Here is a 23,424-nt window from a genome sequence, read left to right as displayed (position 1 = left end):
GTGGAAGAGGGAATGTAGTGTTTGCAGACACAGTACTGATATGATGGTGTTCACTGACATGTGTTTTCTCTGGGCAGTGACTGGTTTAATGTACTGAGCGGTGTTCACAGCGCGACCCAGCAGCAGCTACGGGAGATGCGCGATGAACAAGCTAATCCAAAGAACGCAGTGGTAAGAGCCGGCTCACTCCACTCTGGGACTGAGTCAAACTTAGAAAGAAGAAATGAAATGAGATGGTGAAAGTTTTTTTTGCTCAGAGCAACCAGAGAAAAGCAGCTTTACTCTGTATCTCACCCCGTGCTGTACCTGTCCTGGGTGTGTTTGATGGGAGTCATGATGTGGAGTTGCCAGCATTGGTTAAAGTTCAACAGGTTTATTTGGTAGCAAATGCCACGAGCTTTTGGGGCTCTGCCCCTTCGCCAAGTGAGTGGGGAGTTCTGATCACAAACAGGGTATATAAAGGCACACACACAGTTTACAGAATACTGATTAGAATGCGAGTGTTTATAACTAATCAAGTCTTAAAGGTGCAGACAATGTGAGTGGAGATAGCATTAAGCACAGGTTAAAGAGATGTGTATTGTCTCCAGACAGGACAGTCAGTGAGATGTTACAAGCCCAGGCAAGTCGTGGGTTGGTTACAAATAGTGTGAGATGAACCCAAGATCCCGGTTGAGGCCGTCCTCATGTGTGCGGAACTTGGCTATCAGTCTCTGCTCAGCGACTCTGCGCTGTCGTGTGTCGTGAAGGCCGCCTTGGAGAATGTTTACCCGAAGATCAGAGGCCGAATGCCCGTGACCGCTGAAGTGTTCCCCAACAGGAAGGGGACACACTTGCCTGGTGATTGTTGAGCGATGTTCATTCATTCGTTGCAGACGCTACGACATGGTCTCCCCAATGTACCATGCTTCGGGACATCCTTTCCTGCAACGTATCAGGTAGACAACATTGGCCGGGTTGCAAGAGTATGTACCGTGTACCTGGTGGATGGTGTTCTCACGTGAGATGATGGCATCCATGTCGATGATCCGGCATGTCTTGCAGAGGTTGCTGTGGCAGGGTTGTGTGGTGTTGTGGTCACTGTTCTCCTGAAGGCTGGGTAGTTTGCTGCGGACAATGGTCTGTTTGAGGTTGTGTGGTTGTTTGAAGGCAAGAAGTGGGGGTGTGGGGATGGCCCTGGCGAGATGTTCATCTTCACCAATGACATGTTGAAGGTTCCGGAGAAGATATCGTAGCTTTTCCACTCCAAGGAAGTACTGGACGACGAAGGGTACTCTGTCCACCGTGTCCTGTGTTTGTCTTCTGAGGAGGTCGGTGTGGTTTTTAGCTGTGGCGCATTGGAACTGTCGATCAGTGAGTCAAGCGCCATATCCTGTTCTTATGAGTTCCACATAATGAGGACGGCCTCAACCGGGATCTTGGGTTCATCTCACACTATCTTTAACCCCATGACTTGCCTGGACTTGTAAAATCTCACTAACTGTCCTGTCTGGAGACAACACACATCTCTTTAACCTGTGCTTAACCCTCGCTCCATTCACATTGTCTGTACCTTTAAGATTTGATTAGCTGTAAAGACTCACATTCTAATCAGTATTCTGTAAACTGAGTGTGTGTCTTTATATGGCCTATTTGAGATTAGAACTCCCCACTCACCTGACGGAGGGGCAGAGACCCAAAAGCTAGTGATGATTGCTACCAAATAAATCTGTAGGACTTTAACCTGGTTGTAATACTTCTTACAGTGTTTGATGGGGACAGTGTAGAGGGAGCTTTACTCTGTATCTAACCCCGTGCTGTACCTGTCCTGGGAGTGTTTGATGGGGACAGTGTAGAGGGAGCTTTACTCTGTATCTAACCCCGTGCTGTACCTGTCCTGGGAGTGTTTGATGGGGACAGTGTAGAGGGAGCTTTACTCTGTATCTAACCCCGTGCTGTACCTGTCCTGGGAGTGTTTGATGGGGCAACAGTGTAGAGAGAGCTTTACTCTGTATCTAACCCCGTGCTGTACCTGTCCTGGGAGTGTTTGATGGGGACAGTGTAGAGGGAGCTTTACTATGTATCTAACCCCGTGCTGTACCTGTCCTGGGAGTGTTTGATGGGGACAGTGTAGAGGGAGCTTTACTATGTATCTAACCCCATGCTGTACCTGTCCTGGGAATGTTTGATGGGGACAGTATAGAAGGAGCTTTACTCTGTATCTAACCCCGTGCTATACCTGTCCTGGGAGTGTTTGATGGGGACAGTATAGAGGGAGCTTTACTCTGTATCTAACCTCGTGCTGTACCTGTCCTGGGAGTGTTTGATGGGGGGACAGTGTAGAGGGAGCTTTACTCTGTATCTAACCCCTTGCTGTACCTGTCCTGGGAATGTTTGATGGGGGGACAGTGTAGAGGGAGCTTTACTCTGCATCTAACCCCGTGCTGTACCTGTCCTGGGAGTGTTTGATGGGGACAGTGTAGAGGGAGCTTTACTCTGTACCTAATCCTGTGCTGTGGGCTATTGTGCATTGGGATTATAGGGAGTGTGTGGACTTGAGTGTTTTTTTTTTAATAAATGGTAGTGTCTATTAGGTGTCTCATTTTGGGGGGATTTTTGCTGATCTCAGTGAAAAGCTGAGACTTGCTTCAGATTATCCAAACCCGCAGATTTACAAACTGCAGGATTGAGAATTTTGAGGTTGAATGATATCAGGCAGAACTGTGAGTGACTCACCCGTTCCCAGTCATTAATCTGTTGTTTTGTTTTGGAACAGGGCACTGTTGATGTGGGAATGATCGAGTCAGTGTGTGCTTCTGATAACCCTGACAGGTAACACTGCGTGGCATCAATCTGTTTCATTAATGTCTTTTAGGGAAGGAAATCTGCTGTCCTTACCTCACCTGGCCTACATATGATTCCAGACCTACAGCAATTCCATTTGCCTTGCTAATCACTTGCCGTACCTGCAGTACTAACTTTTCTTGATTCATGTCCTAGGACACCCAGATCCCTCTGTACCACTGAGTTCTGCAGTCTCATTTCAATAATTTGCTGCTTTTTTTGTTCTGCTGACAAAGTGGACAACTTGTCATTTTTCCACACTATATTCCATCAATCTTATTTTTGCCCATTCACTTAAACAACGTGCATGTTTTTGCAGACTCTTTATATCCTCTTTACTCTTTACTTTCCCACCTATCTTTGTGTCATTGTCAAATTTAGAAACTATTCATTTTCTCCCATTATTCAAGTGATCAATACAGAATGGAAATATTTGAGGCCCCAGCATTGATCCCTGTAGCACTGAACACAGCATACCTTCTCAATCTGAAAAAAAACCCTAATCCACCCTACTCTCTGTTTGCTGTTAACCAATCCTCTATCCATGCTAATTTACTACCTCCTCCATCATGAGCTCTAATTTTATGTAATTTTACACCTTGTAAAATTTCTTCTGGAAATTAATACAGCACATCCACAGATTCCCCTTTTTCCATGTTGCTTGTTTCTTCCTCAAAGAACTCCAGTACATTAAGAAACACAATGTCCTTGTCACTAAACCATGTGTGTGGTTAGATTGAGATTTCTAAGTGCTCTGCTATAACCTCCTCAATAATAGATTCCTGTAACCTCCATTCGACAGACATTCAACTGTAGTTTCCTGCTTTCTGTCTCCTTTCTTGAATTGAGAAGTTACATTCACTATTTCCCAATCTGAGGGAATCGTTCCAGTATCGAGGTAAATTAGGAAAGTTAAAACCATTGCAGTTACCCGCTCAGTAATCACTTCTTTTCAGACTGTAGGAGAAACTCTTATCAGGAGCTGGGATAGTGTCTGGTGATTGTAATTATTTTAATTTCCTCCCTGCCTTTCATCTCCTGCTTCACAGTTTTTCCTGGAATGTTATTTGTTTCCTCTACGGCAAAGACAGAAGCAAAATGTCCATTCAATTCATCCACCATTTCCTTATTTTCCATCATTAATTCCCCATTCTTGTTCTATAGAATTCCAAAATTCATTTTACTTTATTCCTTTCTAAATACCTGGAGAAACTTATTATCTATTTTATATTTCTAGTTATTTTCTCTTGTACTCTAAGGTTTCCCTTTTTATTAATCTTACACTCATTTTTCGTTATCTGTTATATTCTGCCCAGTTTTCTGATCTTTGTGGAATTTTCTGGCTGTCCCTGCCCCAAGACCAGAAAATCCTGCCCAAGCTTAATGGTTCCCCAACTCCCCCCCAACACCTGCTCGTTACAATTCCCAAAGGGCACAGGACATAGAACATAACAGCGTAGAACAGGCCCTTCGGCCCACGATGTTGCGCCGACCAATTAAAAATCAATGACCCTCTAACCTAAACCAATCCCTTTCCATCCATAAACCTATCCACGGATCTCTTAAACGCCCCCAAACTAGGCGCATCTACAACTGCAGCAGGCAGGGCATTCCAATCCCTCACCACCCTCTGGGTAAAGAACCTACCTCTGACATCCGTCCTATAACTACCGCCCCTTAATTTAAAGCTATGCCCCCTCATGCTAGCTTTCTCCATCCGAGGAAAAAGGCTATCACTGTCCACCCTATCTAAACCTCTAATCATCTTATATGTTTCAATAAGGTCCCCTCTTAGCCGCCTTCTTTCTAACGAAAACAACCTCAAATCCCTCAGTCTCTCCTCATAGGACCTTCCCTCCATACCAGGCAACATCCTGGTAAACCTCCTCTGCACCCTCTCCAATGCCTCCACATCCTTCCTATAATGTGGGGACCAGAACTGCACACAGTACTCCAAGTGCGGCCGCACCAGAGTTTTGTACAGTTGCAACATGACGCTGCGGCTCCTAAATTCAATCCCCCTACCAATAAACGCCAAGACACCGTATGCCTTCCTAACAACCTTATCGACTTGATTCCCAACTTTCAGGGGTCTATGCACATATACACCTAGATCCCTCTGTTCATCAACACTATTCAGAGTCCTACCGTTAGCCCTATACTCTACACATCTGTTATTCCTACCAAAGCGAATTACCTCACACTTTTCCGCATTAAACTCCATCTGCCACCTCTCGGCCCAGCTCTGCAACTTGTCCAAGTCTCTCTGTAATCTATGACACCCTTCCTCACAATCTACCACACCTCCGACTTTGGTGTCATCAGCAAATTTACTAATCCACCCAACTATACCCTCATCCAGATCATTAATAAAAATTACAAACAACAGTGGCCCCAAAACAGATCCCTGAGGCACACCACTTGTAACTGAACTCCATGTCGAATACTTACCATCAACCACCACCGTCTGTCTCCTATCTGCTAGCCAATTCCTGATCCAATTAACTAAATCACCCCCAATCCCATACATCTGCATTTTCTGCAGAAGCCTTCCATGGTGAACCTTATCAAACACCTTACTAAAGTCCATATATACCACGTCAACTGCCTTACCCCCATCCACCTCTTTGGTCACTTTCTCAAAAAACTCAATAAGGTTAGTAAGGCATGACCTACCCTCCACAAAACCATGCTGACTATCTCCAATCAATTCATTACTCTCCAAATAACTATAAATCCTATCCCTAATAATTTTTTCTAAAACCTTGCCCACAGGAACATTCAACCCTCTTTTTCCATCAGTTTGATACTGAGCAAAATTCTCCGGCATTCCTGTGATGTCTTTCTCGTGGCAGGAGGTGGCGCATCATTGGCCGGTGGTGAGATCTTTTGGTCTTGCCGCTACTGATGGAATTTCCCGTTGAATGCTCCCCTTACCGAATCTCTTATGGAAATTCAACACCAATCCCTTTCTCCGAATAAGTTATGGGAAGGGATCCCATACTCCAGTGAGAGTCAGCGCCTTCAGGAGAGGAGGGAGACCCTGTACCCCAGTGAGAGTCAGCACCTTCAGGAGAGGAGGGGGACCCTGTACCCCAGAGAGAGTCAGCACCTTCAGGAGAGGGAGGGAGACCCTGTACCCCAGTGAGAGTCAGCACCTTCAGGAGAGGAGGGGGACCCTGTACCCCAGAGAGAGTCAGCACCTTCAGGAGAGGAGGGAGACCCTGTACCCCAGTGAGAGTCAGCACCTTCAGGAGAGGAGGGGGACCCTGTACCCCAGAGAGAGTCAGCACCTTCAGGAGAGGAGGGAGACCCTGTACCCCAGTGAGAGTCAGCACCTTCAGGAGAGGAGGAGGACCCTGTACCCCAGTGAGAGTCAGCACCTTCAGGAGAGGAGGGAGACCCTGTACCCCAGTGAAAGTCAGCACCTTCAGGAGAGGAGGGAGACCCTGTACCCCAGTGAGAGTCAGCACCTTCAGGAGAGGAGGGGGACCCTGTACCCCAGAGAGAGTCAGCACCTTCAGGAGAGGGAGGGAGACCCTGTACCCCAGTGAGAGTCAGCACCTTCAGGAGAGGAGGGAGACCCTGTACCCCAGTGAGAGTCAGCACCTTCAGGAGAGGAGGGGACCCTGTACCCCAGAGAGAGTCAGCACCTTCAGGAGAGGAGGGAGACCCTGTACCCCAGTGAGAGTCAGCACCTTCAGGAGAGGAGGAGGACCCTGTACCCCAGTGAGAGTCAGCACCTTCAGGAGAGGAGGGGACCCTGTACCCCAGCGAGTGTCAGCACCTTCAGGAGAGGAGGGAGACCCTGTACCCCAGTGAGAGTCAGCACCTTCAGGAGAGGAGGAGGACCCTGTACCCCAGTGAGAGTCAGCACCTTCAGGAGAGGAGGGGAGACCCTGTACCCCAGTGAGAGTCAGCACCTTCAGGAGAGGCGGGGGACCCTGTACCCCAGTGAGAGTCAGCACCTTCAGGAGAGGAGGGAAATTCAAGAGATGGTCATCTCATTTTAAAACTATTTTTGATTTTTAGACCAAACTCCTTTGTGATTATCTTGGCAACCCGGGTGATTCACTGTAACTCGGAGACCCCTGAGGAGATGCATCACTGGATATCATTGCTTCAGAAAGCCAAGGGAGATGCTATTAGCGATGGACAGGAATTCATTGTTCGTGGTGAGTGGGTGGGGATGAGTGAGGGGGATGGGACAGGGATGCTGAGGTGAGTGGGTGAGGGGGATGGGACAGGGATGCTGAGGTGAGTGGGTGAGGGGGATGGGACAGGGATGCTGAGGTGAGTGGGTGAGGGGGATGGGACAGGGATGCTGAGGTGAGTGGGTGAGGGGGATGGGACAGGGATGCTGAGGTGAGTGGGTGAGGGGGATGGGACAGGGATGCTGAGGTGAGTGGGTGAGGGGGATGGGACAGGGATGCTGAGGTGAGTGGGTGAGGGGGATGGGACAGGGATGCTGAGAGTGATGGGAAAGTGAACCTTACCAAAGGGGCAGATGGGTGTTTGGGGGTTTGGGTGCCCACAGGCTGCAGAGGCGGATGTGGGTGACATGGTGGATGTTTCTGGGACAGGGACAGGTCTGCTGATCTGATGAGATTTGCTTCTTGTGCAACCGTTAATGTCACAGTGGATTTTCCCTCTGCCTGGGTTTCCTCCGGGTGTTCTGGATGTCTCCCACAGTCCAAAGATGTGCAGGTTAGGTTGATTGGCCATGTTAAGTTGCCCTAGGTGTCCTGAGATGCGCAGGTTAGAGGGATTAATGAGTAAATGTGTAGGGATATGGGGTAAGGCCTGGATGGGATTGTGGTCAGTGCAGACTCGATGGGCTGAATGGCCTCTTTCTGCACTGTAGGGTTCTATGATTCTAAATGCTGTGAATGATGCTGAACATTGTGCAATCACTGGTGAACATCCCCAATTCTGACCTTATGATGGAGGGAAGGTCATTGATGAAGCAGCTGAGGATGGTTGGGCCTCGGACACTCCCCTGAGGGACTCCTGCAGAGATGTCCTGGAGCTGAGATGACTGACCCTCCACAACCACAACCATCTTCCTATGTACCGGGTCTGACTCCAACAGTGGAGGGTTTTCCCCCAGATTCCCATTGACTCCAGATTTGCCAGGGCTCCTTGATGCCGCACTCAGTCTAAACATGGCCTTAACGTCGAGAGCAGTCACTCTCACCCACCCTTCAGTTCAGCTTCTCTGTTCATGTTTGGACCAAGTTTGGAATGAGGTCAGGAGCAGGGTGAGCCTTGTGGAATCAGAGTATTTGTAGGTGCTCCACACTGGAACAAATCTCCTGTACAATCCAAAAACACCATCGGATTATTCCTACCAGAGTCTGCATCACACCTTCCTTCAAACTCCCCCCAGCCAAACCCTCCCCCCACACTTCCCCCCATTCCCACTCTCTCTCCCCCCCCACACTTCCCCCCATTCCCACTCTCTCTCCCCCCCCACACTTCCCCCCATTCCCACTCTCTCCCCCCCCACACTTCCCCCCATTCCCACTCTCTCCCCCCCCCACACTTCCCCCCCATTCCCACTCTCTCTCCCCCCCCACACTTCCCCCCATTCCCACTCTCTCTCCCCCCCACACTTCCCCCCATTCCCACTCTCCCTCTCCCTCTCCCCCAACACTCACCCCATTCCCACTCTCCCTCTCCCCCCAACACTCCCCCCATTCCCACTCTCCCTCCCTCTCCCCCAACACTCCCCCCATTCCCACTCTCCCTCTCCCTCTCCCCCAACACTCCCCCCATTCCCACTCTCCCTCTCCCTCTCCCCCAACACTCACCCCATTCCCACTCTCCCTCTCCCCCCAACACTCCCCCCATTCCCACTCTCCCTCTCCCTCTCCCCCAACACTCCCCCCATTCCCACTCTCCCTCTCCCTCTCCCCCAACACTCCCCCCATTCCCACTCTCCCTCTCCCTCTCCCCCAACACTCACCCCATTCCACTCTCCCTCTCCCCCCAACACTCCCCCCGTTCCCCACTCTTCCCCCGTTCCCACTCTCCCTTCCCCCCAACACTTACCCATCCCCACTCTCCCCTCCACACCCACACCAGTCAGCTGTTGTTTGCTGTGTGAGGGAGGGGGGAGTGTGTGTGAGGGAGAGGGGGGGAGTGTGTGTGAGGGAGAGGGGGGGAGTGTGTGTGAGGGAGGGGGGAGTGTGTGTGAGGGAGAGGGGGGGAGTGTGTGTGAGGGAGAGGGGAGTGTGTGTGAGGGAGAGGGGGGAGTGTGTGTGAGGGAGAGGGGGGAGTGTGTGTGAGGGAGAGGGGGGAGTGTGTGTGAGGGAGAGGGGGGAGTGTGTGTGAGGGAGAGGGGAGTGTGTGTGAGGGAGAGGGGGGAGTGTGTGTGAGGGAGAGGGGGGAGTGTGTGTGAGGGAGAGGGGAGTGTGTGTGAGGGAGAGGGGGGAGTGTGTGTGAGGGAGAGGGGGGAGTGTGTGTGAGGGAGAGGGGGGAGTGTGTGTGAGGGAGAGGGGGAGTGTGTGTGAGGGAGAGGGGGGAGTGTGTGTGAGGGAGAGGGGGAGTGTGTGTGAGGGAGAGGGGGGAGTGTGTGTGAGGGAGAGGGGGAGTGTGTGTGAGGGAGAGGGGGGAGTGTGTGTGAGGGAGGGGGGGAGTGTGTGTGAGGGAGGGGGGGAGTGTGTGTGAGGGAGGGGGGAAGTGTGTGTGAGGGAGAGGGGGAGTGTGTGTGAGGGAGAGGGGGGAGTGTGTGTGAGGGAGAGGGGGGAGTGTGTGTGAGGGAGAGGGGGGAGTGTGTGTGAGGGAGGGGGGGAGTGTGTGTGAGGGAGAGGGGGAGTGTGTGTGAGGGAGAGGGGGAGTGTGTGTGAGGGAGAGGGGGGAGTGTGTGTGAGGGACAGGGGGAGTGTGTGTGAGGGAGGGGGGGGAGTGTGTGTGAGGGAGGGGGGGAGTGTGTGTGAGGGAGAAGGGGGGAGTGTGTGTGAGGGAGAGGGGGAGTGTGTGTGAGGGAGAGGGGGAGTGTGTGTGAGGACAGGGTGAGTGTGTGTGAGGGAGGGGGGGAGTGTGTGTGAGGGAGGGGGGGAGTGTGTGTGAGGGAGAAGGGGGAGTGTGTGTGAGGGAGAGGGGGAGTGTGTGTGAGGGAGAGGGGGAGTGTGTGTGAGGGAGAGGGGGGAGTGTGTGTGAGGGAGAGGGGGAGTGTGTGTGAGGGAGACGAGGAGTGTGTGAGGGAAGGGGAGTGTGTGTGAGGGAGGGGGGGAGTGTGTGTGAGGGAGGGGGGGAGTGTGTGTGAGGGAGAGGGGGAGTGTGTGTGAGGGAGGGGGGGAGTGTGTGTGAGGGAGGGGGGAGTGTGTGTGAGGGAGAGGGGGAGTGTGTGTGAGGGAGAGGGGGGAGTGTGTGTGAGGGAGAGGGGGGTAGTGTGTGTGAGGGAGGGGGGGGAGTGTGTGTGAGGGAGGGGGGGGAGTGTGTGTGAGGGAGGGGGGGGAGTGTGTGTGAGGGAGGGGGGGGAGTGTGTGTGAGGGAGGGGGGGGAGTGTGTGTGAGGGAGGGGGAGTGTGTGTGAGGGAAGGGGAGTGTGTGTGAGGGAGGGGGAGTGTGTGTAAGGGAGACGAGGAGTGTGTGAGGGAGGGTAGGTCTTATGAGGAAAGGATGAGGGAGTTGGGGCTTTTCTCTTTAGAGCGGAGGAGGATGAGAGGCGACTTAATAGAGGTTTATAAGATGATGAGGAGGATTGATAGAGTGGACGTTCAGAAATAGTCAGGTAGATGTAGCTGTTACTATGGGACATAACTATAAGGTAGATGGTGGGAGATATAGGAGGGATGTCCGAGGTAGATTCTTTACTCAAAGAGTGGTTAGGGTGTGGAATGCACTGCCTGCTGTGATAGTGGAGTCGGACACTTTAGGAACTTTCAAGCGGTTATTGGATAGGCACATGGAGCACACCAGAATGATAGGGAGTGGGATAGCTTGATCTTGGGTTTGGACATAGCTCGGCACAACATTGAGGGCCGAAGGGCCTGTACTGTGCTGTACTGTTCAATGTTCTATTTGTGAGGGAGGGGGGAGTTTGTGTGAGGGGGGAGTGTAATGTTAGGGAGGGAAAGTGAGTGTGTGTGAGGGTGGAATTGTCTGTGTGGGATGGGGATCTCTCTGTATGGGTTAGAGTCTCCCTGATCTCTTTGTGTTGGTGAGGGTCTCTGTTTGGAGCAGGAGTCTCTCTGTTTGGGTGGTCATTCTCTCTGGGAGTCTCTCTGGTCTCCCTGTCCGGGACGGGGTCTCTCTGGGGTATACAGTCTCTCTGTGTGGGTTGGGGTCTCTCTGTCTGGTGGGGGTCTCTCCAGGATATACAGTCTCTCGTGTGGGCTGGGGGGGTCTCTGTCTGGTGGGGGTCTCTCTGGGGTATACAGTCTCTGTGTGGGTTAGGGTCTCTCTGGGGTATACAGTCTCTCTGTGTGGGTTGGGGTCTCTCTGTCTGGTGGGGGTCTCTGGGGATCTAGATAGGCTGGGCGAATGGGCCAGGAACTGACAAATGGAATTTAATGTTGGCAAGTGTGAGGTGGTCCACTTTGGTAGGAATAATGGTAGGAAGGATTATTACTTACGTGGCGAAAAACTGCAGCAGGCGACGGTGCAGAGGGACCTCAGGGTCCTTGTGCATGAGTCGCAAAAACCCAGCTTGCAGGTGCAGCAGGTGGTCAGGAAGGCGAATGGGATGCTGGCCTTCATAGCGAGGGGGATTGAATATAAAAGTAGGGAGGTCTTGCTGCGGCTGTATAGGGCATTGGTGAGGCTGCAGCTGGAGTACTGTGTGCAGTTTTGGGCGCCGCACTTACACAAGGATATTTTGGCCTTGGAGGGAGTGCAGGGGAGGTTTACTAGGCTGATACCGGAGTTGAGGGGGTTGAGCTATGAGGAGAGGCTGAATAAACTAGGCTTGTACTCGTTAGAGTTTAGAAGAATGAGGGGAGATCTCATTGAGACGTATAAGATGATGAATGGGATGGATAGGATAGAGGTGGAGAGACTCTTCCCGCTCAGAAAGGACAGTAGGACTAGGGGGCACAGCCTCAAGATAAAGGGGGGGCGGTTTAGAACGGAGTTGAGGAGGAACTTCTTCACTCAAAGGGTGGTGAATTTCTGGAATTCTCTGCCCGTTGAAGTGGTGGAGGCTACCTCGCTGAATATTTTTAAGATGCGGGTTGATGGGTTTTTGATAAGAGAGGGGATTAAGGGTTATGGGGAGAGGGCGGGAAAGTGGAACTGAGACACGACAGATCAGCCATGATCTTATTGAATGGCGGGGCAGGCTCGAAGGGCTAGATGGCCTACTCCTGCTCCTATTTCTTATGTTCTTATGTATACAGTCTCTCTGTGTGGGGTGGGGTCTCTCTGTCTGGTGGGGGTCTCTGGGGTATACAGTCTCTCTATGTGGGGTGGGGTCTCTCTGTCTGGTGGGGGTCTCTGGGGTATACAGTCTCTCTATGTGGGGTGGGGTCTCTCTGTGCTCACCCCTCCCATTCTCTTCCAGGTTGGCTCCATAAGGAGATGAGGTCGAATACAAAAACTGCATCACTGAAACTGAAGAAACGCTGGTTCCTGCTGAACAATAACTCTCTGGATTATTATAAATCTGCAGAACGCAGTGCATCCAAGCTGGGAACCTTGGTACTGAACAGCCTTTGCTCAGTCACTCAACCAGACGATAAATCCTTCAGAGAAACAGGTACTAGAAAGGGTTAAATGCATTAAAATATTCACACAGGCCAAGTGAGGAGTTGCTGCCATCACTCAGTGATAACCTGAGAATCAGCAGTCCCTCCCGAGTATCAATATCCAGGAATGTTACTCCCGGAGAATCAGCGTATCCAGGAATGTTACTCCCGGAGTATCGGCGTATCCAGGAATGTTACTCCCAGAGTATCGGCGTATCCAGGAATGTTACTCCCGGAGTATCGGCGTATCCAGGAATGTTACTCCCGGAGTATCGGCGTATCCAGGAATGTTACTCCCGGAGTATCGGCGTATCCAGGAATGTTACTCCCGGAGTATCGGCGTATCCAGGAATGTTACTCCCAGAGTATCTGTAGTGCAGTAATAGTCAGTAGTTGGTGCCTTCCCATCCATGACACTATCGTTACCCTCTGGCCCCCCCACGCTCCACACTGCTCGCCACTCCCCCGAGCGAATCGAGTGTTCTCATTTGTGATCCTTTGCTGTCTGTAGGTTACTGGCACTTTGTGATTCACGGCAGGAAGCATTCCTATCGGCTTTATACCAAACTACTGAATGAGGCAATGCGCTGGACAACCGCCGTTCAGAATGTCATCGACAACAAGGTCCCCATAGAAACACCAACACAGCAGCTGATTCGTGACATCAAGGTAAGGACAGCCAATGACCAACTGGGTCAGGGTGCCATCCCATTGGTCATTGGAGAGCCAATGCAAAGAACAAAGAACAAAGAACAACCCAGCACGGGAAACAGGCCCTTCGGCCCAACGAGCCCGCGCCGCCGCATCACCCTACACCTATTCTACCCTGCATGTCTACGAATGGGACCCTACTCAGTCAGATTCAGGGAAGAAATAGTGTCAATTTGGTAAAAACCGATTAGCCTAAGAGCACATCTTTGGGGTGTGGGAGGAAACCGGAGCGCCCGGAGGAAACCCACGCAACCACAGGGAGAATGCGCAAACTCCCACAGACACAGGCCCAAATCCATGTGTCTGCACAGCTAGCAGTGCTAGTCACTGAGCTGTTGCGGCGCCCGTCTACTGGTCCAGGATCAAGCACACACACCGACATGAAGTACTAGGCCACTCCTGGACTTCCAAGAGCAGCCCACGCACGACCCGCCGTGTGCATGCCCCTCGCTTGACACGAGGTGGACCTCCACCTGTGGAATAAAGACAAAAATATTAATCTTACAGCCTGCCCTTCCGGTGTCTCCCGAGGTTTAACCCTATTTAATAGCCCCTACCATATCCCTCCATTCTCGTTTCACTCATATGCCTATCTAACTGCATCTTAAACGAGTCCAACGTTCCTGCCTCCACCACCCTACTCGGTAGCGCATTCCAGACCCCCACAACTCTCTGCGTAAAGAACCTTCTTCTCACCTCCAAATTATACCTCCCCCCCCTCACCCTTAAATGATGACCTCTCGTGTTCGTACCCAGTCTAGGGAGCAGTCTCTCACTATTAACTCTATCTATTCCCTTCAGTATCTTATATACTTCTATCATGTCCCCTCTCAATCTCCGTCTTTCCAAGGAGAATAGCCCCAGTTTCTTCAATCTCTCCTCGTAATGCATCTAATGGCAGTTCACCAATTGGAAACTGTGAGCAGAGAATATCCAATGGGAACTCTTATATACAGGATCCCATCTCCCATCAACAAAGCAGCAACCAATGAAATGGTGAAACAAGCTGCATGACAACCAAGACAGAAATCCATCCAATCACAATGTGTGTTTTGATTTCTGTCACTTTCTTTCTGTGTGTCCGTCTGTCTTTGTGTGTTACAGCACAGGAACAGGCCCTTCGGCCCCTCCAAGCCTGCACTGACCATGCTGCCCGACTTAACTAAAGCCCCCTACCCTTCCGGGGACCATATCCCTCTATCCCCATCCTATTCATGGATTTGTCCAGACACCCTTTAAAGTCACTACCGTATCTGCTTCCACTCCCTCCCCCGGCAGCGAGTTCCAGGCACCCACCACCCTCTGTGTAAAAAATCTGCCTCATACATCTCCTTTAAACCTTGCCCCTCGCACCTTAAACCTGTTGCCCCTAGCAATTGACTCTTCCAGCCTGGGAAAAAGCTTCTGACTATCCACTCTGTCCGTGCCTCTCATAATCTTGTAAACTTCTATCAGGTCTCCCCACAACCTCCGTCGCTCCAGTGAGAACAACCGAGTTTCTCCAAACTCTCCTCATAGCTAATGCCCTCAGACATTGCATGTGATATATTGCAAATGCATATCAGACTAGAATCTCCCACACTCTGTACAATGCAGTGCCAATCGGTGCGAATATCATTGGTTTCCGGGGCAGGGGGTATTCCTGCCTGGGAGGCTGAAACCATAGGCTATCTGTGCATGCACAGAGACCCCAAACTGTCAGTCTCGTATTTGCTGGTCAGCTCAGGACCACTGCAGTGCTGCTCGTCCAGCCCCCCACGGTCCAATCGCAGCCCCCCCAACCATTCCTGGGCCAGCCTTGATCTCCAGTACCCCTTCTCCCTGCACTGCCAATTCCCCCCAATCCCCGCAGTGCAGACACCCCCACAAGGTGACCCACACCCCTGTCCCAGATCTCCAGCTCTCCCCCACCCCCTCCAATGACATTCCCCTTCCCCCCCACAGTGTGCACCCACGGGAGGCAGACCCACCCCTGCGCCCCCACCCGAGCAAAGAACAAAAGAACAAAGAACAACCCAACACGGGAAACAGGCCCTTCGGCCCAACGAGCCCGCGCCGCCATCTTAACAATGTATTTTTCCTACACCTCCCTTGACCCATGTCTATGCTTATGGTACCCCCATTGGAAACCAGATTAAGAGGAGAATAATTTAGGGACAATTTGGTACACCAATCAGCCTAAGAGCACATCTTTGGGGTGTGGGAGGAAACCGGAGCACCCGGAGGAAACCCACGCAACCACAGGGAGAATGCGCAAACTCCCACAGACACAGGCCCAAATCCATGTATCTGCACAGCTAGCAGTGATAGTCACTGGGCTGTTGTGGTGTCCATCTGCTGGTCCAGTTTTAAGCACACACAACGACACCAAGTACTAGGCCACTCCCGAAACATCCAAGAGCAGCCCACGCACGACCCACCGTGTGTATGCCCCTCGTTAGACAACAAGGTGGACCGACACACCTGCGGATTAAAAGAGACAAAACATCATCACATGTAGCATTAGATTTCCAGTAACGTCCCGAGGCTTTGACCCTTATTTAAAACTGTCTCCTATAACCCTCCATCCCTGTTTTGCTCATGTGTCTATCTAAGTAAACCTTAAACAAGTCCAGCGTGCCTCCACCACCTTACCTGGTGGCGCTTTCCATACCCCCACAACCCTCTGTGTGAAAAACCTCCCTCTAGCATCCAAATTATACTTCTCCCCCCTCACCCTAAGCTCATGGCCCCTCGTGATATTTGTCTCCAATCTAGGAAAAAGCCTGCCACTGTTTACTCTATCTATACCCTTCATTATTTTATACACCTCTATCAGATCCCCCCTTAATCTCCGTCTTTCTAAGGCAAAGAGCCCAGTTTACTCAATCTTTCCTCATAACCCAGTCCTTCCATACCAGGCAGCATCCTGGTAAACCTCCTCTGCACTCTCTCCGGGGTCTCCACGTCCTTCCGGTAGTAAGGTGACCAGAACGGGACGCAGTACTCCAAATGCGGTCTAACCAACGTTCTACACAACTGTAGCATTACACGCCAGCTCTTATACTCTATACCCCTTCCTATAAAAGGCTAGCATACCGTAAGCTTTCTTCGCAACCTTCTCCACCTGAGTTGCCACCTTCAGAGACTTGTGCACTTGCACTCCCAAGTCCCTCTGCATTATAGGTCTACCCTTAATAGGACCTTAATAGGGCTACCCTTTATCATGTGACTCCTCCCTACATTATTCCTTCCAAAATGCATCATCTCGCATTTATCAGCATTAAATTCCATCTGCCATTTATCTGCCCAATATACCAGCCTATCTATATCCTGCTGTGTCACCTGACACTCCTCCTCACTGTCCGCCAATCCTGCCATCTTTGTGTCATCTGCAAACTTGCTGATCACACCATGTATGCCCTCTTCCAAGTCATTTATATATATTACGAATAGAAGAGTTCCCAGTACTGAGCCCTGTGGCACACCACTGGTGACAGACCTCCAGCTAGAAAAGGACCCTTCCACTACTACTGTCTGTCTCCTGTTGCCTAGCCAGTTTTCAATCCATCTAGATACCTGTCCCTGTATCCCATGAGCCTTAACCTTTTCTACCAGCCTACCATGAGGGACTTTGTCAAACGCCTTACTGAAATCCATATCGACGACATCAACGGCTCGTCCTTCGTCAACCGGTTTTGTCACCAGTGAGACACTCTGGTGCGGTTGGAGAGGCTGGTGAGTCTGTGGAATTCAGTCCTGTGCTCACAAATTACATTAAAAACAGATTTAAGATATATTAAAATCACTTATATGGTCTGCCCACAGGTTTCCAGTGTGGGAGGTGCACACACGGCAGGATGCACACGTGAATCACGCGTATCCGCGGCATGAGACTCTCCCACCCCACTGCATTAGAAAATTAGCATGGCACAAGGGAGAATCACCCCCAGTGCGAGTGTGCCCGTTTCTCGCTGTGTGTGTCCATTTAGAAACATAAAAACATTGAACATTACAGCACAGTACAGATCCTTTGGCCCTCGATGTTGTGCCGAGCTATGTCCAACCCCAAGATCAAGCTATCCCACTCCCTATCATTCTGGTGTGCTCCATGTACCTATCCAATAACCGCTTGAAAGTTCCTAAAGTGTCCAACTCCGCTATCACAGCAGGCAGTGCATTCCATACCCCAACCACTCTCTGAGTGAATAATCTACCTTGGACATCCCTCCTCTATCTCCCACCATGAACCTTATAGTTATGCCCCCTAGGAACAGCTACATCCATCCGAGGAAATAGTCTCTGCACGTCCACTCTATCAATCCCCCTCATCATCTTAGAAACCTCTAATTCTCCTCTCATCCTCCTCCGCTCTAAAGAGAAAAGCCCCAGCTCCCTCAACCTTTCCTCATAAGACCTACCCTCCAAACCAGGCAGCATCCTGGTAAATCTCCTCTGCACTCTCTCCATTGCTTCCACATCCTTCTTATAGTGAGGTGACCAGAACTGAACACAATATTCCAAATGTGGTCTCACCAAGGTCCGGTATAGTTGCAGCATAACCCCACGGCTCTTAAACTCAAACCCCCTGTTAATAAACACTAACACACTACAAGCCTTCTTCATGGCTCTGTCCACTTGAGTGGAAACCTTCAGAGATCTGTGGATATGAACCTCAAGATCTCTCTGTTCATCCACATTCCTCAGAACCCTGCCGTTGACCCTGTGTTCAAGTTTCAAGTTTGTCCTACCAAAATGAATCGTCTCACACGTATCAGGGTTAAACTCCATCTGCCACTTTTCAGCCCAGCTCTGCATCCTATCAATGTCTCTTTGCAGCCTACAAGAGCACTCCACCTCATCCACTACTCCACCAGTCTTGGTGTCATCAGCAAATTTACTAACCCACCCTACAGCCCCCTCTTCCAAGTCATTGATAAATTTCTCACTCTGTGCACGTCTCCACTTCTCACTGTGTGTCCGTTTCTCACTGTGTGTGTGTGTCCGTTTCTCACTGTGTGTGTGTGTCCATTTCTCACTGTGTGTGTGTGTGTGTCCATTTCTCACTGTGTGTGTGTGTGTGTGTGTGTGTGTCCGTTTCTCACTGTGTGTGTGTGTGTGTGTGTGTGTGTGTCCCCGTTTCTCACTGTGTGTGTGTGTGTGTGTGTCCGTTTCTCACTGTGTGTGTGTGTCCGTTTCTCACTGTGTGTGTGTGTGTGTGTGTGTGTCCGTTTCTCACTCTGTGTGTGTGTGTGTGTGTGTCCGTTCTCACTGTGTGTGTGTGTGTGTGTGTCCATTTCTCACTGTGTGTGTGTGTGTCCGTTTCTCACTGTGTGTGTGTGTGTGTGTGTGTGTGTGTGTGTCCATTTCTCACTGTGTGTGTGTGTGTCCGTTTCTCACTCTGTGTGTGTGTGTGTGTGTGTGTGTGTGTGTGTGTGTGTCCGTTCTCACTGTGTGTGTGTGTGTGTGTGTCTGTTTCTCACTCTGTGTGTGTGTCTGTTTCTCACTCTGTGTGTGTGTCCGTTTCTCACTGTGTGTGTGTGTGTGTCCGTTCTCACTCCGTGCGTGTATGTGTGTGTGTCCATTCTCACTGTGTGTGTGTTTGTGTGTGTGTGTCTGTTCTCACTGTGTGTGTGTGTGTGTGTGTGTGTCCGTTCTCACTGTGTGTGTGTGTCTGTTCTCACTGTGTGTGTATGTCCGTTTCTCACTCTGTGCGTGTGTGTGTGTCCGTTCTCACTCCGTGCGTGTGTGTGTGTCCGTTCTCACTCCGTGCGTGTGTGTGTGTCCGTTCTCACTCCGTGCGTGTGTGTGTATGTCCGTTTCTCACTCCGTGTGTGTGTATTTCACATTCAAGTGTTTTTTCCCTTGATTATGTAGAACAGCACAGCGCAGAAACAGGCCCTTCAGCCCACAATGTTGTGCCTATTCTTGGTCCATATCTCTCCATTCCTTGCATACGAGCGTGCTTATCTAAAAGCTCCTTTAATGCCCCTATCAGATCGTCTGCACCACCACCCCTGGCAGCCGTTCCAGACACCTACCATTCTCTGTGTCAAAAACCTGCCCCTGACATCTCCTTTCGACTTCCCCCTCTCACCTGAAGCCACGTGCCCTCTAGTATTAGACATTTCATGAGATGTGGGCGTCACTGGCAAGGCCAGCATTTGTTGGCCATTCCTAATTGTCCTTGAACTGAGTGGCTTGGACATTTCAGAGGGCAGTTAAGAGCCAACCATATTGCAGTGAGTCTGCAGTCACACGGAGGCTAAGCCAGATGAGGACGGCAGATTTCCTTCCCTAAAGGACATTAATGAACTGGATGGGCTTTTATACCAGTCAGGCAAATCATAGAGTCATAGAACCCTACAGTGCAGAAAGAGGCCCTTCGGCCCATCGAGTCTGCACCGAACACAATCCCACCCAGGCCCTACCCCCATATCCCTACATATTATACCCACTAATCTCTCTAACCTACACATCCCTGGACACTAAGGGGCAATTTCTTAGCATGGTCAATCAACCTAACCCACACATCTTTGGACTGTGGGAGGAAACCGGAGCACCTGGAGGAAACCCAGGCAGACATGAGGAGAATGTGTAAACTCCACACAGACAGTGACCCGAGCCAGGAATTGAAGCCAGGACTCGGGAGCTGTGAAGCAGCAACGCTAACCACTGTACTACCGTGCTGCCCAAATGGTGTGTTGGCTTTCATGATGGGAGGATTCGAGTACAGGAGCAGGGATGTCTTGCTGCAATTATACCAGAACTTGGTGAGACCACACTTGGAATATTGTGTGCAGTTTTGGTCTCCTTTTCTGAGGAAGGATGTTCTTGCTCTCGAGGGAGTGCAGCAAAGGTTTACCAGGCTGATCCCGGGGATGGTGGGACTGATGTATGAGGAGAGATTGACCAGGTTAGGATTGTTTTCACCGGAGTTCGAAAGAATGAGGGTAGAATCTCATAGAGGCTTACAAAATTCTAACAGGACTGGACAGGGTAGATGCAGGAAGGATATTCCCAATGGTGGGAGAGTCTAGAACCAGGGGTCACAGTTTGAGGATTTAGGATGGAGGTGAGGAGACATTTCCTCACCCAAAGTGTGGTGAGCCTGTGGAATTCATTACCACAGGAAATAGTTGATGCCAAAACGTTGAATATATTCAAGAAGCAATTACATATAGCACTGGGGTGAAAGAGACCGAAGGGTATGAGGGATAGTGAGTTGAATGAGCAGCCATTATCATAATGAATGGGGCAGCAGGTTCAAAGGGCTGAATGGCCTCTTCTTGCTTTCTATGTTTCTGTGATTGTTTCATGGTTACCATTACTGAAACTAGCTTTCAGTTTAACACCAGTTTCTGTGATGGGATTTGAACACATCCAGTGTGAACCTCTGGATAACTAACTATTCCAGTAATATTATCACAATGCCAGCATCTCCCCACTGTGTGAACCTGTCTCAGGGTCAGGCACTGTATGTTGGGTCTGTACTGTTCTCTCAGTGTTTGTAGCAGGTGGAATACAGTTTGGGGAGGTCTGGAATATTTCACACTATCCATCTGTTATTGATTTTGCCCAAGAGTAAATGTGATTTTATCTTTCAGGAGAACAGCATGAATTCAGAGATTGTGGATCAGACGTACAGAAGGAACCCAATCCTACGTTATACCCAGCACCCCCTGCACTCTCCACTCCTGCCTCTGCTATATGGGGATATTAACCTGAATTGTGAGTTCCTACCATACATCTCTTCAAACTCCTGCAGAGGACAGCAACTGTGATAATGGAGAATATCTGTAAAAACAGGAGGCCACTTGGTCCATCCTGCCAATGCTAGCTCTTTGAAAGTTACCCAATTAGTTGCATTCCTCTTGCTCTTTCCCAAGGCCCTGCCCATTTGCCCTTTTCAAATATTTATCCATTCCTCCTCCTCCTTCTCTCCCTACCTCTCCGTTTCACTTCCCCCTTCCTAACCTCTCCATTCCTCCTCCTCTCCACTCATTCTTTTCCCAAACTGTTTCTCCTCCTTCCTTTCTTCTGCTGTTATAGAGTTTACAGCCTGGAAACAGACTGTACGGTCCAACTTGTCCACGCGCCTTTTTTAACCATTAAGCTAATCCCAATTGCACGCGTTTGGCCCATGTCCCTCTATACCCATCTTACCCATGCAACTGTCTAAACACTTTTTAAAAGACAAAATTGTATCTGTCTCTACTACTACGTCTAGCAGCTTGTTCCAGACACTCATCAACCACCCTCTGTGTAAAATAATTGCCCCTCTGGACCCTTTTGTATTTCTCCCCTCTCACCTTAAACCTACGCCATCTAGCTTTAAATTGCCCTACCTTTGGGAAAAGATATTGACTATCTAGCTGATAAGAACGTAAGAACTAGGAGCAGGAGTCGGCCATCTGGCCCCTCGAGCCTGCTCCCCCATTCAGTAAGATCATGGCTGATCTTTTCATGGATTCAGCTCCATTTACCCACCCGCTCACCATAACCCTTAATTCCTTTACTCTTCAAAATCTATCTATCTTTGCCTTAAAAACATTCAATGAGGGAGCCTCTACTGCTTCACTGGGCAGGGAATTTCACAGATTCACAACCCTTTGTGTGAAGAAGTTCCTCCTCAACTCAGTCCTAAATCTGCGTAAGTTCTGCCCTGGTTTGATCCACCAAAATGCATCACCTCATATTAATCTAAATTAAACTCCATCTGCCAGTCATTAGTCCAATGTCACCCCCTCTCCCTCAGGGTTCAGGGGTGTGGGGGATGTCGGGGTCAGTAAATCAGACTTAGGGATAGGAAAATTGACAGCAACATTTTACCCATCCCTCCAGTTGGACACTCGGTTGCTGAATGGGAGCCGCTGGGCTTGCATGTTCTACTCACCCAGTTGAATAGCCAGCCAGGTTCACACCAGAAGAAAGATGGCCTAAGGATGGGCTAAGCAATGGGTTATCGCTTAGGCTGAGGCAGAGTCCTCAGAGGGAAGGATAGATTTGAGGAATGGAATTCCAAAGAGGGTTCAGTCAGGGACTGAGGTGCAGACAGCAGATTAATCTTTCTCTTTCTGTTCCCTCGATTCCAGTGCAAAAGGAAAAAGGATACACAAGTCTGCAGGATGAGGCTGTGCGGATCTTCAATTCACTGCAGGAACTGGAGGCCATTTCTGATCCCATTCCCATCATTCAGGGAATTCTTCAAACTTGCCAGGATCTGAAATCCCTGCGGGATGAGATTTACTGCCAGTTGATTAAACAAACTAACTACATGCCTCATCCAAAGAGCACAGGGAATCTGCACCACTTCCAGCTGCTCAGCTGCATGAGCTGCACCTTCCTCCCCAGCCGCACTATTCTTCGCTACCTCAAGTTCCACCTCAAGAGGTTTGAGTAACAACTGGCCATTCTCATGCCTCCACCCCTCAGTCCCCTACCTGCCTCCACCCCTCAGTCCCCTACCTGCCTCCACCCCTCAGTCCCCTACCTGCCTCCACCCCTCAGTCCCCTACCTGCCTCCACCCCTCAGTCCCCTACCTGCCTCCACCCCTCAGTCCCCTACCTGCCTCCACCCCTCAGTCCCCTACCTGCCTCCACCCCTCAGTCTGTGTGTGATGTGACCCCTGGGTGGTTATGTTTTGGTGCCTGGAATTGCCTCAGCTGTTTTCTGTCTGGGTATCTGTGCATTCAGAATCTGAGTCAAATGATCATGAAATAGGAGCTGGAGTAGGCCATTCGGCCCTTCGAGCCTGCTCCACCATTCAGTAAGGTCATGGCTGATTTGTTAGAGGATTAATTCCACATTCCTATCTATTCCAATAATCTTTGATTTCTTTTCGTTACAAGAATTTATCCACCTCCACTTTAAAAATATTCAGTGACCACCGCCCCCCTCTACCGTGCGCGCGCGCGCACACACACACACACACACACACACACACACACACACACACACACACACACACACACACACACACACACACAATGCTACCGCCTAAAGCATAGATCCCTCAGACAAAGTATTTCTTTGTCCAAAAAGGGTGACCCCTATTTTTCAAACAGGGCCCCTTACTTCTGGACTCACCCACAAGACGAAACATCCTTTCCACATCGACCTTGAGACTGTTCAGAATCTTATAAACTTCAATCAAGTCGCTCCTCACTCTTCCAAACTCCAGGGGAATGCCCTGGATAAGTGAAACATAACATCCTTA

General features: G+C 50.3%; 1 protein-coding gene across 1 annotated transcript in view; it reads left to right on the top strand.

Annotated features, from left to right (window-relative positions):
* The window catches only part of myo10l3 (myosin X, like 3), a 217,982-nt gene that overhangs the window by 175,517 nt on the left and 19,041 nt on the right, over positions 1-23,424 (top strand). Inside the window, exons 26-32 of the mRNA XM_080199296.1 lie at positions 78-171; positions 2,756-2,811; positions 6,856-6,998; positions 12,331-12,525; positions 13,026-13,183; positions 20,812-20,935; positions 22,300-22,597. Coding sequence (XP_080055422.1) covers positions 78-171; positions 2,756-2,811; positions 6,856-6,998; positions 12,331-12,525; positions 13,026-13,183; positions 20,812-20,935; positions 22,300-22,597 — 1,068 coding nt within the window. The remainder of the gene's footprint in view (positions 1-77; positions 172-2,755; positions 2,812-6,855; positions 6,999-12,330; positions 12,526-13,025; positions 13,184-20,811; positions 20,936-22,299; positions 22,598-23,424) is intronic.

The sequence above is a fragment of the Carcharhinus amblyrhynchos genome, chromosome 11, assembly GCF_965287045.1.
Source record: "Carcharhinus amblyrhynchos chromosome 11, sCarAmb.v2.hapA, whole genome shotgun sequence".
NCBI classification, from domain to species: Eukaryota; Metazoa; Chordata; class Chondrichthyes; order Carcharhiniformes; family Carcharhinidae; genus Carcharhinus; species Carcharhinus amblyrhynchos.
Note: the sequence above shows the minus strand (reverse complement) of the source record. Positions and strands in the feature narration are given on the sequence as shown.